Source organism: Anabrus simplex, chromosome 7, assembly GCF_040414725.1.
Source record: "Anabrus simplex isolate iqAnaSimp1 chromosome 7, ASM4041472v1, whole genome shotgun sequence".
Taxonomy (NCBI): Eukaryota; Metazoa; Arthropoda; class Insecta; order Orthoptera; family Tettigoniidae; genus Anabrus; species Anabrus simplex.
Window position 1 is genome coordinate 32204875 of NC_090271.1, and position 18679 is coordinate 32223553.

The 18679-nt window shown below is 42.6% G+C and overlaps 1 protein-coding gene across 2 annotated transcripts in view; it reads right to left on the bottom strand.

Annotated features, from left to right (window-relative positions):
• The window catches only part of LOC136876877 (uncharacterized), a 186576-nt gene that overhangs the window by 88510 nt on the left and 79387 nt on the right, over positions 1-18679 (bottom strand). For both annotated transcript variants that reach the window (XM_067150634.2, XM_067150633.2), the window contains exons 15-20: positions 17976-18107; positions 16951-17022; positions 14485-14550; positions 12088-12219; positions 9574-9669; positions 3622-3750 (exon numbers count right to left, since the gene is read on the bottom strand). In XM_067150634.2, coding sequence (XP_067006735.2) covers positions 3622-3750; positions 9574-9669; positions 12088-12219; positions 14485-14550; positions 16951-17022; positions 17976-18107 — 627 coding nt within the window. The remainder of the gene's footprint in view (positions 1-3621; positions 3751-9573; positions 9670-12087; positions 12220-14484; positions 14551-16950; positions 17023-17975; positions 18108-18679) is intronic.

An 18679-nucleotide genomic window follows, 5' to 3' on the forward strand; every position in this document is an offset into this window, starting at 1 on the left:
CCGAGTTAACTGGAATGCATTTTCTGAACACCTTGTAGAGTTAACTCTTTGCTTTTGTGAACGGATAGAGTGAACTCAGAGTTTTCTCGGAGTTGGGGGTAGTATTTTGTGAACGCAACCCACTGATGAAAAATAGTAGTAGTAAACTGATTCTCAATGGTATACGGCGAAATTTGAATGAATTCCGGTAAACCCTCCATAATTATGACGAATTGCAATTGTGTGACGAATCTTAGTCCTAACTCTTCCGAATTGTATTCATGTGACGAAAGGTAATCGTTACGAATTGTAATTCTATGCCAAATTACAGCTGTGACGAATAATTTGAGGTGAGTTCTCGGATCCCGCCTATGTTCAACGTAAGTTAGTAAGTTTAGAAACAAAATTATCAGCGTTCAGAGATTCGGATGATGGAATGAACAATCTAAGTTGGTAAGATTTAGAATTACTGAGACAAAGAGAACGTTCCCTTCAATGAGTTACAAAGAAAGGATTAATTGCTTTGTATCTTTACAGTTTTCATTAAGCGGTTATCAAGAGCAAAAACAAACATGAATGATTTATTTCCAAAAAACTCCTGTGGGTGGGGGCGATAGAATAACACTCACGGTATCCTCTGCCTGTCGTAAGAGCGAATAGAAGGGCCTCGGGGGCTCTGAAGTTTGGAGCGTGGGTCATGGGATTAGTTCCACTTACTTGTGCAAGGCTCCTCATTTTCATCTGTCCGATCCGTCCTCCCTTGTTCAACTCTTGTTCTCTTCCGACCCCGATTATACTAGAGGACTCGAGGCCTTGGGAGTCTTTCATTTTCACGCCCTTCATGGGACTTGTCTTACTTTGTCCGATACCTTCATTTTTTTGAAGTGTCGGTTGTCTTCCAAATTTTCTCACTGATTAGTGTCATATCGAGGATAGTTGCCTATAGTCAAATACAGTAGAGACAATACACGACACTTACGGATTTCGCCTTGCTAAAATGGGAGACAATTCGATGGTGGCGCTCCTAGTGACTTGACCTGAACAAATCGCGCTAAATTCAAATATCAATGGAAATGTATATACGGAAATGGATACATAAATTACGTCTAGAAAGAAAGTGGTATTGAGATATTAACTTCGAAGTTACTAAAGCAATTCTGGATAAATGAATGAAGAATTATTTAAAAGGTTATTATTCAAAGACTGAAATTAGACATATAAACAAGGTGTGAAATGGACTGCTGCGAAATGGCTTGATCTTTCATTTATGCATTACTTTTTTAGCTTTAGCATACCTGCCTGAAATCTTACGGTTGGATTTGTCTTTTATCCTCGTTCTTCATCCTAAAACAATAATCACCACCACCTCTTTCTAAAATAGACGAGTGCAGCAACCATGTATTTCAGGAGGGACCTGTCCGGTTCCATGGCTAAATGGTTAGCACGCTGGCCTTAGGTCCAGAGGGTCAAGGGTCCGATTCCCGACTGGATCAGATATTTTAACCTCAAATAGTTAATTCCCTTGGCTCGGGGATTCGGTGTTTGTGCTGTCCTCAACATCCCTGCAACTCACACACCACACATAACACTATCCTCCACCACAATAACACGCAGTTACTTACACGTGGCGAATGCCGCCCACCCTCATCGGAGGGTCTGCCTCACAAGGGCTGCACCCGTCTAGAAATAGCTACACAAAATTAATTAAATTAAAAAGTAGGGAACTTTGCAATGCATTACATGTCATTGGTGAAGAAACCAAACCTCGTATGTCACAATGCTCTTCCTATCCATTATGTTCCTTAAGAGTGGTCACGCCTCTCAGACGCACATGGAAATGCTGACCACCAGTACAATGTACATTGTGTTCATTTTGCTATGCAAAAGTGTAAAGGAAAATGAACCTTAAATACAGTGTACTGTAGGAGTGAGTAGATTCGTGGTGCAAAACATAAGTTCCTGTAGTGCGGTACGATAAGGTGCATTTTTTATTTTATTTTTTTGTTTTTACAAGTTGCTTTACGTCGCACCGTCACAGAAAGGTCTTATGGCAACGATGGGATAGGAAAGGGTTAGGAGTGTGAAGAAATCGGCCTTAAATAAGGTGCAGCCTCAGCATTTGCCTGGTGCGAAAATGGGAAACCATAGAAAACCGTCTTCAGGGCTGCCGACAGTGGTGTTTGAACCCACTGTCTCCAAAATACGGGATACTGGCCGCACTTAAGCGACTGCGGCTACACATTAGCATAGGAAGGTAAACACAACGAAAATTGTTCTGATGGACTGCATACCAATATGTGGCTGGGAGGCTTGACCACTCTTAAGGAACGTTACTGGGTGTAAGTATATACTTGTGTTTCTTTTATTTTGAGATCTTTTTGCGTGTTACAGTGCATTAAACTGTAGATCTAACAGTATTCAGCATTTAATTTCCTCATCCCTAAGTATAACTATGACACAGAAGGAACAATACGATCGGTTGATGCCCAAAATTAGTCCATTGTTTTACGGGAGTTCGACATTACCGGTACATTATACTATTCCTTATCCAGGCGGCTGATACACCGCCATTCAATCGAAGGTAATCAGCCTCCCCAGGCAGCAAAAGTCCATCCTCCTTGGTCAACTCGTGCTTTCCCAACCCCGGCGGTATTAGAGCATTCGAGGCCTACGTCGTTTTCATTTTCACGCCCTTCGTGGTCCTTGGCTTTCTTTGGCCGATACCTTCATTATTCGAACTGTCGGGCCCCTTCCTTTTTCTTTCTCTCTCTGATTAGTGTTGTATACAGGTTGGTTGCCTATTTGTACTTCCTCTTAAACAATCACCACCAGCACCACCACCCAATGGGTGGCGCCGTGGAATACTTCCACAGCATTTCTAACTGGAGTGGGAGGTGACTAAACGTTAAAATCCAGGAGCTCTTAACTTGGTAGTATGGATTGAGGACTTCGGAGCCCCAAGTTGTGTTTAGCAATGTTTCCATTTACGTGTGCTAGGCTCCTCGCATTCATCTTTCCTGTTCGACCTTCCCCTGTGGGTGGGGGTGTTAGAATAACACCTAAGGTATTCCCTGCCCATGGTAATAGCCGACTAAAAGGGGCCCTAGGGGGGTCTTAGCCGGAGACCACGGGGCCCTTAATTTAATCCTGGTATTGCTTCCACTTGTGTCAGGCTCCTCACTTTCATCTATCCTATCCGACCTCCCTTGGTCAATTCTTGTTCTTTTCTGACCCCGACACTGTTTGGTTTACGAGGTCTGGGGAATATTTCATTTTCACATCCTTTGTGGCTCCTGCCTTCCTTTTGCTGATACCTTCATTTTTCGAAGTGTCGGATCCCTTCCATTTCTTCTCTCTGATTAGTGTTAGGCCTATATAAGGGATAGTTTCCCAGTTGTACTTCTTCTCAAAACAATAATCACCACCACCACCACCATTGCCCAGTTGTTCTTCCTCTTAAAAATTAATCACCACCTCAACAACTTTCTACACCACATTTATTTCATTAGGGTTGCTAGAACCACCGAGGCTCATTTTGATTTGGTCATCAAGATGATTACCTCCACCTCGTACGGTATGTGTAGTTGGAAGTGCACCGCGTCATCTCAGAAAATAGACTAGATTATTTAACTCTTTCCTTACCTGAGGGATGCATCTTGTTTGAGATGAAGCCCTGAGCTGAAACACAGGATTCTGAGGGCAGAGAGCAGATGTTCGGTTACTTCCATCACCAGTCCATCGACAAGGAGACTCTCCGCTCCCAGCGTACACCTAAAACATTCAACAGTCAACATTAGCAAACAGTGGTGCCAAATTGTCAGCTAACATCATGCCTTTGCTGGCGAAATGTAGTGTTTACAGTGCACTATGTCTAGAGTAATGTTGTTTCATTGATCTGTCTCAGTCTCATCCTTGGCTTTGACAATATGAATGTGACCGAGGTATGAGCGATGTTAGTAATGCCATTCCTTATGGGCTTGGCAGACTGGTATGTAATAACAACTTCTGCCTCAGTGAGGAAAGCAACGGGAAACTACCTCACTCCTCATTTCCCTAGTACGCCTCTTCAGTGATATGAGCTGTTGGCGGAGCTGTGGAGGATCAAAACAGCCTTCGGGCTGAATACCCAACATACATACACAGTTCTAAATGAAGGTAATTTATGGTACGACGAGAAAGAAATTAATTAAAAACACACATGTATTGACAAATCCCGTTATACTGTACCTATAAGAACAACTAACCTGATGTTTTCAAAATTGTTGCGAGTAAAACACTGTCTGTTTTATCTGTCTAATTTAATGTAATTTGATCCAATCAGCACATAAACACATTTATAATTGAGAAAGGATGACATCATTAATGGCTATTTAAAAAGACTCTGTCCTCTTAACAGCAGGTAGTCGGGATTGCTTGTATTATCTGCGTCGGGCGATAATCCAGACTGACAGGTCTCACTTTCACTTCGCTGCATACAGACAGGTTCAAACACACAGTCTGTTAACAATCACGATGCACGACGACTGTTCGTTAGTTCGATTCCACACAGTGAACTACTTAACACTGACAACTAAAATGCAGTCACATAACAGCTACAAATTGCCAGTGCTGTCTATTCGAGCCTCTTTTATATCCCCAGTGATGAAGTATCAGATTTCTCGCGTTGCGGCTGGAATGAAAACATTCTGGTTATACCTTAGGCTCAGTACACACGATCACCCTGTGGGTGGGGGTGGTAGAACTACACCCATGGTTATACCCTGCCTGTTGTAAGAGTTGACTAAAAGGGGCCACAGGGGCTCTGAACTTGGGAACGTGGGTTGGCGACCACGGAGCGCTTAGTTGAGTCCTGGCATTGCTCCCACTTACTTGTGACAGGCTCTTCCCTTTCATCTATCTTATCTGGCCTTCCTGGGTCAAATCTTGTTCTTTTCCGAACCGACTTTATTAGATATCGCAACCACACCACCCACGACCTATACGGTTACAATATAGAGGCTAGGGAGTCTTTAATTTTCACGCTCTTCGTGGCGCTTGGCTTTCTTTAACCAACATCTTCATTTTCCGAAGTCTCGGATCCCTTCCAATTTTCTCTCCGATTAGTGTTATATACAGGATGGTTGCCCAGTTGTACTTCCTCTGAAAACAATAGTCACCACCACTTAGGTGTGTGGGTTGGCGTCCAGGGGCCCTTAGCTGAGTCCTGGCATTGCTTCCACTTACTTGGTGAGTTCTTCTTGACATGACGGGGGGGAGGGGTCATCCGAAAATTCGTGTATGCGACAAAATATGTGACGCAAGTGACGTCACATTAGTCGTCACCATAGGCCTCGGTCGCCAAAGATGCTGCGGCTGTGGATTTGTATCGGTGTACAGAGTGTGGTGAACTATAAAGTGTACCATCATTGACGTCACATTAGTCGTTACCATAGGCCTCGGTCGCCAAAGATGCTGCAGCTATCGTTATCAATATATGTTTCATTTATTGAAAAATATGTTCATGATAGCTACCTTCTCACGACCCCGATGGTATTAGGTCCTGAGGCATAGGGAGTATTTCATTTCCATGCCTTTCGTGGCCCTTGTCTTTCCTAGGTCGTTGCCTTCATTTTTCGAAATGTAGGACCACTTCCATTATTTCTCTCTGATTAGTGTTATAATAGAGGATGGTTCCCTAGTTGTACTTCCTCTCAAAACAATTATCACCACACCTGTCGCAGGAGGTGACTGAAAGAGGACCAGGGGGCCTTAAATTTTGGAACGTAGATTGGCCACCACGGTTCCCCTAGCTGAGCCCGGCATTGCTTCCACTTGTGTCAGGCTTCTCATTTTCATCTATTCTATCCTACCTCGCTGGGCCATCTGGGCTGCATTCACAAAATACGACTCCGAGTAGAGTTGGAGTAGAGTAGAGTATCGCGGAGTAACTGGTAAGGTTAACTCTGAGTAACGGTATTTCGTGAACGCTTGGAGTGAATACAGAGTAACAGAATATGGTTAATAAATTAAGGAAGGTTATTTGTTTTACCATAACCTCATTTGCGAGGAATTTAATGTATAATTTCCAGGCGAGTTTTTCATAGCAGCGTGCTATATGAGTTATTACTACTTTCCTCACCAAGTTGTGCCTTAAAACAGTATCCATTTTTCTTTACCTCGTAGAAACAATCTGATTACATTGATGATGAATACTAATACATCGGCTTCGCACTGGTGCACGATAAGCCATTTAGGACAACTAACTGTAAAGATTATGTTGTTAACAACTACGACGAAACTGAATTTAAACATTTCCGATTGCCGGATCAGCATTCGAACATCTACTCAGAGTCATTGGCCCTAAACTTTCTAAATCCAAAATCGGGGAACGAGGAAAACAATACCCACGAAAAAAAACTTCTGATTGTAATTTGGCTCTTAGCACCTGATTCGTACAGATCTGTTTCGTGAGAGTTATAAATGCACTGTGTGGTATTTCTGATCGTATAATTAAATGGTCTCATTCAGGTCATCTAAAATATTAAAAAGTTACGTATTATACATTTCCCAAGGAAATCTCATAAAGTTGAGGTTAATAAATCAGCTGATTGTTCATAACATGAGTATTCTTATAAAAATTCAATCATGTTATTTCCGCCGATTATTAAAATTGACACGGTACCTATTTTTCCTATTTTAAACGAAAATATCCCCTTCTTTATTCAATACATAACGCCCTTCTTTGTCAACAACTAGAAAATAATTTGAATTCATTGGCATGTGGATACACTCGCAGTTAATATTTTTCACCGCCACCAATGTATGCCAATGTGTGCATTACTGCGCATGTCGAGTTAAATCAACCCACATATTTACGCGGAGTAAAAAGAGTATACTCTGAGTTAACTCGAATGCATTTTCTGAACGCCTTGTAGAGTTAACTCTTTACTTTTATGAACGGATAGAGTTAACTCCGAGTTTACTCGGAGTTGGAGAGTAGTATTTTGTGAACGCAACGCTGTAGTGACTTCGACGGTGTAAGTAACCTGCGTTTTTCCAGTGTAACCGATAATTAATTATACCACAAATGACGATGGGTGAAATCCGTTATATGTAGACCTATATAATACTAAGCCCCAGGGTCTCTTAACTTGGGAGCGTGGGTTGGCGACCACGGTACCTTTAGCTTAGGGTTGCCACCTGTCCCCTATTTGAGGTCAAATATTTGCGTCCCATATTATGACCTGTTGTCCTGTAAAAACAAGCGTTTGTCTTTCTTTTTCTATAAATATTTTTAAATCCGTATTTGATTTGAGCACCATTGAAGTTCAAAGTAGCTCCATGATTGTTTTTTCTCTTTGGATGCTCAGAAGAAGGAAATCTCGTGATGTCTCGCCATTTGCTGGTAAAGCCTAGCATTCTGGGTTATTTGCCTCGTCTTCTGCCTCATTCTTCCGTAGGTCTTCCATTCCAATTTCTAACGGGATTGCTCATGCTGTTTGAGACGAAATCTACGTAAATTGTCAAGTTATTCATCGAAGACATCAATGTTAAGATATCAGATGCATTGTACTGTTAAAAGAGTGGAAGTTAGTTTCTTTTATGAATTTCAATAATTATCTTATTCTGTTAATGAAACTAATTATAATCTAACTAAAATTAGTACCTAACGTTTGATTTTCAAGTATTTATACACTGTCACTTATTTTTGTGGAAAATCCCGTATTTTTAGGTGAATGTCTCTTATTTCTTGTATAAAAACGTGGCAACCCTATCTTAGTTCAGTTCTGACATTGCTTCCACTTACATGTGCCAGGCTCCTCGCGTTCATCTATGCTACATGACCTGCGTTGGTCAACTCTTCTTCTTTTCCGACTACGACGCTATTAGGTTCTGAGGCCTAGGAAATCCTTCACTTTCACGACCTTCGTGGCCCTTGTCTTTCTTTGACTGATACCTTCATTTTTCAAGGAATCGGATCCCTTCCATTTTCCTCCCACTGATTAGTGTTAATAGAGGAATGGTGTTCTTAAAACAATAATCACTTTTTTTCTATTTGCTTTACGTCGCACCGACACAGATAGGTCTTATGGCGACGATGGGAGAGGAAAGGGCTAGAAGTTGGAAGGAAGCGGCCGTGGCCTTATTTAAGGTACAGCCCCAGCATTTGCTTGGTGTGAAAATGGGAAACCACTGGAAACCATCTTCAGGGCTGCCGACAGTGGGATTCGAACCCACTATCTCCCGGATGCAAGCTCACAGCCGCGCGCCCCTAATTGCATGGCCAACTCGCCCGGTACAGTAATCACCACCACGACCACCACCTATATAGAACTAACCTACAACTCAACAATATGACATCACTAAGATAACTTCCGTCTACCAGTTCATCACAAATCAAAATAGTGACTGATCGTAGCGCTACGCAAAGTGCAATGAAGAACGAAAAAGTTGAGTTTTCACTGTGAGTTCTTCAAGCTAGATGGTTCTGGTAGAAGAAAAAGGAAACTTACGGATATGGACATATCACTTAATTATAGTAACAGTAGCATTACTTCTAATGCGATAACTGTACCATGACGAACATAAGAACAAGTGTGAGGACTCCTCGAGTTCAAGCGCACCCCTCCAGGCAGCGCTAGAGTGGACAAACTCCACAGTACCGAACAGCTTGTCTTACGATGATGCCAGAGGAAACGCGTTACTCCGTAACTGAAATTGCGTATGGCTTTTAGTGCCGGGAGTGTCCGAGGACACGTTAGGCTCGTCAGGTACAGGTATTTTGATTTGACTCCCGTAGGCGACCTGCGTGTCGTGACGAGGACGAAATGATGAAGACTACACATACACCCAGCCCCCGTGCCAGCGAAATTAAGCAATGATGGTTAAAATTCCCGACCCTGCCGGGAATCAAATCCGGGGTCCCTGTGACCAAAGGCCAACACGCTAACCATTTAGCCATGGAACCGAATACTCCGTAACTGATAAGTATATACACTGCCTTTTAAAAAACAATGAGAGATTACAATTAAAATACTACGGCAGGGTACAATGGAAATAAGAGCTACGGCCTTCATCTCATGCTGCGGAAAGCACAGGTTACTGGAGTGTACATATACAGTTCAATAGCACATGTAGTAGCTTTGTTGCATGATGGCGCTAATATATCGAGGGACATGTTGAATAATTTTAAGAAGTTGACAATACGTTGAGTGGTTATACGCAATGCACGGTACTGTCGCCTAGCTGATGATTTGCAATTTACATTAACGTTATTTGTTGATTCCAAATGTGGGACAAACTGCTTTGTTTCTGATATGAATAAGATTTTGTATGTGAATAGCAATTATAAATTGTTTGAATATAACTGACTTTGAAACATTAAAATCATAAAAAAAATCCTTCATTTCATCTCTGCCTAACGGACAGCTTTCTTGATGGTACACCATTTGTAATAATTGAGACATCGTTGGTCGTTATAGCCCTCCCAGATAAAAAACCCTGTCTGCGCCACTGGCTCTAGTTATTACGTAGGCTTCTACGCCTCTGTAAACGCTGGTGTGCAGTACTTGGCTTGCTCTACTACTGGGGAATATTTGTGATATAACGTCTTACCTTACTTCGTACGTATGGTTGTTGGTATAGAGATCTGGTACTGGTGCTGTGTTTTCCTCCTGCTTCTTGCTGTGGTCCAAATGGAGGAGATCAGGGCTGCAACAGAAAAAAACATACTGTATTTCTTCGTTCATTCCCATCCATCACATGATATTCATTTGTGCATGTCGAAGCCTTGTCCCGCTTCTCTACGAGGTCCGGTATGAAGTGAAATGAATCTTCGGAACGAGATCTTAAGACCGGATGATGTTACTGACTTCAACCTCATCAGCAGAGTTAATGAGATGAAGTGTATTACATGGAATGCCAATATTTGTGACAGACATTAAAGAATTTACTAACTCAGCCGGTATCGAAACCTTGAACTTGAGATCAGGAGTTAGATATTTTACGACCGATCTATTAAGTCGACTCAGTCCAGTTGCATGTCGTGTCTGGGCGAGTGGATGAGCAATAGCCTCCAAACCCAATGCTATCACGGCTTCAGAAAGTTTGCGATAAGCTTCCGTACAGCGTACAACGTGATTGCTTGTTATACAGCAGTAGGCTAATTGATCGGTATAAAGTGTTTCACGACTTCCGTATTAAGTGCTGAGTAGATTTTACAATGTAATTCGCAACGAAATTTTGAAAATTCATGAGGCTGAATTGTAGAGAGTAAAGCAGAATATCATTACACGTTACAACACTTGTCTCCAGTTGAGATACCGGTAGAGCACTTTCAACTCTTACTGCAACAGGGCGTTTAATTGTTTTTCTATCTGTTTTAAAATCGAATTGTACATTAATCGAAGTAGTTTGATATTCTATGGGCGGGCAGGAACGTTGTGACGGCGAGCGTGGTTTCGTTTACCGACACGTGACATGAAGGGAAGACACCAAGATTTTCGGGACTCACCCTGTACCATCCATTCTCAGCGTGATCTGAATGCCAACATGAATCTTTGGTTCCTTGATGTAATCTATGTTATTCTTCACCATTAACTGCATTCCTTTCCCTTTCCTTTCTTTTTTAAGAATTACTCGCTAATTCCTTACCTGGTATACAGATCAAAGGAATAAAGAAAAATAAATTTTTAAAAAAATTCTTTATCTCATCATCCTTACATGGTTGGTATGCAGCATTGTCATCATCACAAAAGAGGTATTCTCTCTAACTTATTTACTGTTGAGTACGATCGTCCATTCTTGATGTCCATCATACATTCTTTTTTTGGTCTTGCTATACTCCTTTTGCTCCATCCTTCCCTCCATCAGATTGGTGCACCAATTAAATAGATAAATGACTCGTACATTCTGAAGCCAATGTGAACAGAACGAGTAAATCAAACCAAGTATCCACCTGTGGGATCCCCTGCCAGTCGTAAGAGGCGATTAAAAACGGGCCGCAAGGGCTCTGAACTTTCGAGCGTGGGTTGGTGGCCAACGGGTCCTGAGCTAAGTCCTGACATTGCTTCCACTTATTTGTGCCAGACTCCTCACTTTCGTCTATTCTATTTGACGTCCCTTGGTTAACTCTTCTTCTTTTCTGACCCCGACGGTGTTAAGTATCGACGCCTAGGGATTCTTCCATTTTCACGCCCTTCTTGGCCCTTTTCTTTCTTTGATCGATAGCTCCATTTTTGAACTATCTTATCACTTCCATTTTTTCTCTCTGATTAGTGTTGTATAGGATGGTTGCCTTGTTATTCTTCCTCTTAAAACAATAATCACCAACACCACCTCAAACTAAGTATTAGCCTACCTACAGTACTAATATCTACTACAGCCAATCGTCACAAGAGTCACTGGCATGAGGCCTTACAACAGTACCCCCTGTGGGTGGAGGTGGTAGAATAACACACATGATACACCACGCCTGTCGTAAGAGGCGACTAAAAGAGGTCCCAAAGCCACTTAGCTTCTTAACTTAGGAGCATGGGTTGGCTTCCAAGGGTCCCTTAGTTGGGTTCCAGCATTACTTCCATTTACTTGCGCCATGCTCCTCACTGTCATCTATCCGACCTTACCTCCCTTGGTCAACTCTTGTTCTTTTCTGACTCCGATGGTATTAGAACATTCAAGGCCTAGGGAGTCTTTCATTTTCACGCCCTACATGGCCTTTGTTTTTCTTTGGCCGATACACTTTCTTTTTCAACGCATCGGATCCCTTCCATTTAGTGTTAGTGTTAGTGTTAGTGATTAGTGTTAGATAGATGATGGTTACGTAGTTGTACTTCCTCTTAAAACAGTAATCACCACCACCTCCAATCTCCCTTGGTCAACTCTTGTTCATTTCCGACCCCCAAGGTATTATTCTTCCGACGCCTAGGGAGTCTTGCATGTTCACGCCTTTAGTGGTCCTTGTGTTTCTGGCTAATACCTTCATTTTTCGAAGTGTCGGAACATTTCCATACTTTCCCTCTGATTAGTGTTAGATAGATGATGGTTACGTAGTTGTACTTCCTCTTAAAACAATAATCAGCACTTTACAATCGATAGCTACTCAGACCCAATAAGGTTTGTTATACTTACTCAAAATATGCGAAGTTATCCGTCTCCAAGTTGTCACAACGCACTTTGCTGAAGAGACCCCACAAGACTGAGCGAGGTTGCAGAGTTCCAGCGTCCAAACTGAACTCGGGACCCAGCGGGTACGGGAAACACCTTCAACAGTAGCAGGTGGCAAAGTTACATACAAGATATTCACGTTGTTATACATGCACAAAAAATGTCTGCAATGTGATGAGTTGGTGTATATTGTTACTCTAATGGGTGGAAAATAGTTTCTCCCGACAAGGAGTATATAATGTAAGTATACATAATGTTTACAAAAATTGACTAGCACAATGTAGCAACGCTGTATGGCAGCGTTGAACTGATTATCCCGCCTGTGAGTAGGGGCGGTAGAATGTATCCACGGTATCCCCATCCTGTCGTAAAGGGCGACTAAAGGTGGACCCATCATGGGAGCGTGAGTTGGCGACCGTAGGTTCCCTATCTGAGTCTGGCATTACCACCACATACCTTTCACTTGCTGTGGGCGGGGGCGATAGATAATACCCGCAGTATCCTCTGTCTGTCGTACGAGGCGAGTAAAAGTGGCCCCAAGAATTCTTAACTGGGAGCGTGAGATAGTGACCGCAGGGCTCTTAGCTGAGTCCTAGCATTGCTTCCACTTACTTGTGCCAGGCTCCTCACTTTCAACCCCCTGTGGGTGGGGCGGTAGAATAACACCCACTGTATCCCCTGTCTACCGTAAGAGGCGACTAAAAGGAACCCCAGGGGCTCTCAACTTCGGAGCGTGCGTTGGCAACCACGGAGTTTTGAGCTGATTCCTGGCATTGCTTCCATTTACTTCCGCCAGGCTCCTTATCCTATCCGACCTTTCTTGGTCAACTCTTGTTCTTTTCCGACCCCGACGCTATTAGGTTTCCGAGGACTAGGGAGTCATTCAGTTTCTCGCCCTTCGTGGAGCTTGTCTTTCTTTGGCCGACACCTTCATTTTGCGAAGTGTCGGATCCCTTCAGTTTTTCCCTCTGATTAGTGTTAGATAGAGGATGGTTGCCTAGTTGTACTTCCTCTTAAAACAGTAATCACCACCACCACCATCCTCACTTTCATCTCCCTCTGTGAGTGGAGGCGATAGAATAACACCCACGGTATCCTCTGCCTGTCGTAAGAGGCGAATAAAAGGGGCCCAAGGGCTCTGAACTTTGGAGCATGGTTTGGTGACCATGGGGCACTTAGCTGAGTCCTGCCATTGCTTCAAATTTGTGCTCATCACTTTCATCTATCCTGTCCGACATTCCTTGGGTAGCTCTTGTTCTTTTCCGACTCCGACGCTGTTAGGTTTCCGAGGACTAGAGAGTCTTTAGCTTTCATGTCCTTCAAGGTCCGACTCGTTGGCTGAATGTTAAGCGTACTGGCCTTCGGTTCAGAGGGTCCCGGGTCCGATTCCCGGCCGGGTCGTGGAATTTAACCTTCATTGGTTAATTCCAATGGCCCGGGGGCTGGGTATTTGTGCTGTCCCCAACATCCCTTCAACTCACACACCACACATAACTCTATCCTCCACCACAATGACACGCAGTTTCCTACACATGGCAGATGCCGCCCACCCTCATCAGAGGGTCTGCCTTACAAGGGCTGCATTCGCCTAGAAATATCCACACGAAATTATAGAAATTATTAGTATGCCCTTGAAGGCACTTGTCTTTCTTTGGCCGGTACTTTCATTTTTTGAAGTGTCGGATCCCTTACATTTTTTCTCTCTGATTAGTGTTATGTAGAGGATGGTTGGCTAGTTGTACTTCCCCTTAAAACAATAATCACCACCACCACCATCCTCACTTTCATCTATCCTATCCGACCTTCCTTGGTCAACTCTTGTTCTTTCCCGACCCCGAGTAGTGTTAGAGCGCTCGAGGCCTAGGGAGTCTTTCATTTTCACACCCTTCGTGGCCCTTATCTTTCTTTGGCCGATACCTTCATTTTCGAAGTGTCGGGCCCCTTCGACGTTCTCACTCTGATTTGTGTTGTATAGAGGATGGTTGCCCAGTTGCACTTCGTCTTAAAACAATACAGTAATCATTGCCACCACTCTTCTTTTCTCCCGCAGGTAAAAGTTAACAGAGGATGGTTGCCCACTTGCACTTTCTCTTAAACAATAACGACCATTTATTAAAGGGAAGAGCAAATTACATTATATGTATTTAAAGACATTGAATAATAATAGTGAATTACGTGAATTCACAAACATATGTTATCAGACGTATTATTTTTGGATGTCCTGGCAGAAATAATTCATTATTTCATTTATAGAACAATGTCATTTAAAGTATGGAGACAATTTACAAGGCATTCGGCAAGTTAAAATGTACATATAATAAACTTGCATGTTGGCAGATGTCCTCATTGTTTGGTACTCACGTCTGGCCAAAGACAGTGACGCTCGTCCTAGTGTCTACTGTACCATCGACGTAAACGACGTCCAACCTGCGAACACAACATTTAAATTAAGCCAATGATACCAATAGCGCTTTATATTTGTCAATCTTAAAGAAATTGCCAGCACTTCAGAGTTACAAAATTAGAAGTTATCATTATGATGTGTACATCCAGAATTTTGTAGTATTTATATATGTTTAAAATTTAGTTTTCTACAGTGTCTGAAGAAAAATTAGAATTTTAGTTTATTCTGTTATAAACAAAATACCATTATTTTGAAAAAATTGAATTTAAAATCGTATTTGCATAGAGTTAATTACAAAATAAAATTGCTTTGAAACTGTGAACAAATTATACATTCTCATTGAATCGATACAAGCATAGAAAAACTTATTTTTCTTCACTACACGGTAAAGTATAGAATCATGGAAATGTTATTGGACTTAGAAGACGAGAAAACGAGTCGTAATATATAATTGAGAACTTACGTTCGTATAGCAGCGTATAGATGACGCCACTGATCTACACTGGTTGCCAGTGTCAGGAGTGTCCGAGGACAAATTAGGCTCGCCAGATGCAAGTCTTTTTTTTTTTTTGATTTGACGCCATAGGTGACCTGCGCGGCATGATGAGAATGAAACGATGATGAAGACGACACATACACCCAGCCCCCGTGCCAGAGAAATTAACCAATTATGGTTAAAATTCCCGACCCTGCCGGAAATCAAACCCGGGAACCCTGTGGCCAAAGGCCAGCACGCTAACCATTTAGCCATGGATGCGGACGTTAAAATAAGAAATGTATATCCATACAAAATCAGAAAAATGTAAAAGAAAATATATTAAATTATCTTCAAGAATAAGTGAAATTGTTGAAGAAAATCATAGAACGTACCTGCATACGTTGTTCTGCCATTCATGCTCTTCTGTCATTTACAATGAAATTACATTTACTGAAATATCGTCCACCATTTATAATCTTCGAAGGACTCCAAATACATTGCAGAATTAGTAGCTAAAATCTGAGTATTATTTGAGCTTAACCACCAACGGTATTCACAAGCAGCCCAAGAGGGCAAAAACCACCTCAGTTTAAGTCTCCACGAGAAAAATAAAGAAAACTGATTAGGAAATAATCGTCAGTTTCACTTCACATTTATAGTTCTCTCAATTTCCTCGTTAACGACTCAAAATTTAATCAGTGCTACCACCCCCCCCCCCCCCTGAGACAGTAACCAGATGTATGTCTTGTATACACTCGTCTCTGTTGTGACGAATAACAGGTGGCTCTTGGCCAATAGCATGCTAGCTTTTTCAGTGAAAGTCCACGTAGAGTGCTTCAAAAGCGTACCGGTCCTGAAGCCGGCTCCCTTGTCAGGACTCCAGTGTTGCACACCTGCACGTAATTCTGTCCAGTCTCGCTGCTCGCTCTCAGTGGCTAAGTAGTTAAAACGGAGAGTTGACAACGCTGTATCTCGAGCTGAGAAATCCTGGCACTCCGCGGATAAGGAATGTAAACACAGCCGGCCAGCGAGGCTTCAAAAGCGTGCCGGTCGTTAACAAGGAAACTGCAAGAACTATCCAGTATAGGACATTTTATTAGGACTATCAGTTATCCATTTTAAGTACATTTTACATTTTATTATGTTTTAAAACCCATTAAGAAGTGATTTATAGGTCGTGAGAATTGTAAGTTCGAATGTGTCAGATTTATATGCTTTTCGCGTAACATCGCTATTCCAGAAAACCACCTCTCCTACCAATATTCAGCATAAGAAAAGACACCTACGTACATTGGTAACCTTTATCAATAACTGGCTTCAGTCGCCTCAGTTTAAGGAGATTCAGGTATGTCAAATAAGGACGAGAACCTTGAAAGTTAAATGAGACAACCAACTGTAAATACAGTACCAGTAATGTAAGAAAAAACCGTTCTTTCTGTCATGTAATGGGTATCTAAACGCGTCCCTTTGTGGCTGAAGGCGGTATAAAACATCCACGGAATCCCCTGTGTGTCATAACAGGCAACTAAAAGGGCCCCCAGAAGTTTTTATCTGGGAAGCACAGATTAGCAACCACGAGCCCTTAGCTGAGTCCTGGCATTGCTTCCACTTACTTGTGTCAGGCTCCTCACTTTCATCTATCCTATCCGACCTCCCTTGGTCAACTCTTGTTCTTTTCAGACCACAACGTTATTAAGTTCTGATGGCTAGGGAGTCCTTGATTTTCACGCCCTTCGTGGCCCTTGCCTTTCTTGGCTGACACCTTCATTCTTCGAAGTGTCCGACACCTCTTCCATTTTCTTTCTGATTCGTGTTACGAGAGGATTTTAGCCGAGTTGTAGTTCCTCTTAAAACAACAATCACCAGCACTACCACACTGTAGAAACGCAAAATTATATTGTAATTTTATAAATAAACAGTTCCAAATATCTCAGGGTTAACTTACATTTTGTTGTTGGTAGAATTTAATGCGTAATCCTCGGCGTTGAAACACTCTTCAGTAGCTATGTATCCCAACCTGAAACAAAGAGTAACATATTAAAAGCTATTCTGATCATGAGTTTTCAATCTTTGCCACTTCCCAAGAGAGACTCTCCACTGCTAATATTTGTCAACATTCTAGCGGAACGTACTCTGTGGTCAGGGTCCGTAGAATGCATCCCCTGCCTGTCGTAAGAGTGAGCTGAAAGTGGAACCAGTCACTCTTCACTTGGGAGCGTAGGTTGGCGACCACGTGTCCTCTAGCAGAGTCTGGCATCGCCTTCTCTTACTTGTGTCAGGCTCCTCACCTTCATCCTTCCTATCTGGGCTCTCTTGCTCAATCCCCCTGTGGGTGGGGGCGGTAGAATAACACCTACGGTATCCCCTGCCTGTCGTAACAGGCGACTAAAAGGGGCCCCATGGGCTCTGAACTTTTGAGCGTGGGTTGGCGACCACCAGGCCCTTAATTGAGTCCTGACATTGGTTCCGCCTTACTTGTGCCAAGTTCCTCACTTTCATGTACCGGTATATTAGCCGACTTCCCTTGGTCAACTCTTGTTCTTTTCCCACCCCGACGCTACTCGAGGCCTAGGGAGTCTTTCATTTTCACGTCCTTCGTGGCCCTTGTCTTTCTCTGGCCGATACCTTCGTTTATCGAAATGTCGGATCCTTTCCATTTCATTTTCTATCTGATTAGTTGTACTTCCTCTTAAAACAATAATCACAACCACCACCACCACCACCACCTCCCGAATGCAAGCTCACAGCTTCACACCACTAACCGCACGGCCAACTCGCTCGGTACATCCTCAATAGGGTTAGTGTCCGTCCAGAAAACAGGACCAAATCCGCATGTGCTATGCAGTTCGCATCCGCGACCCCACAGGTGTGGGAAAAAGTGGTAGAAGGAAAAGATTCATGTTTATGAGGAATCAGTAGACTAACATATACACGAGAAATATATTCTGAATATTTTCAGATGTAGTTTACCTGTAAATGTTTGAATCATCTGGAAGAGTCATACTCAGGAGATCACACAAGAACGTGATGGCGCCCCTCATATGCGGTGTTATTTTCACCTCGATACCGTCAACAATGAGCCCCTTTGACTCGTCATCGCACCTGGAATACAAGGATCATTATGCTAATAGTTGGATAAAAAGTAAATCTTCTTATAACTACTGTATTGCCTTATATGCTAGAATAAACCTATCAAGTAAAACAATTTAACATAATGGTAATCATAGTCAATTTATACTCTCCCTTCTGTCTTACAATCCACGAACCCCCGGTGGACGGGGTCAGTAGAATAACACCCACGATATCCCCTTCCTGTCGCAAGAGGCTGCTAAAAGGGGTCCTCACGGGCTCTTACCTTAGGAGCGTGGATTGGTGACCATGGGGCCCTTAGCTGAGTCATGTCATTGCTTCCACTTACTTGTTTCAGGTTCCTCACTTTCATCTATCCTATCCGACCTCTCTTGGTCAACTCTTGTTCTTTCCGACCCCGACGGTATTACGCGTGGAGGCCTAGGGAGTCTTTCATTTTCACACACTTCGTGGCCCTCGACTTCCTTTGGCCGATAACTTCATTTTTTGAAGTGTCGGGTCCCTTCCATTTTCTCTCTCTCTGATTATTGTCGTAGAGAGGATGGTTGCCTAATTGTACTTCCTCTTAAAACAATAATCACCAC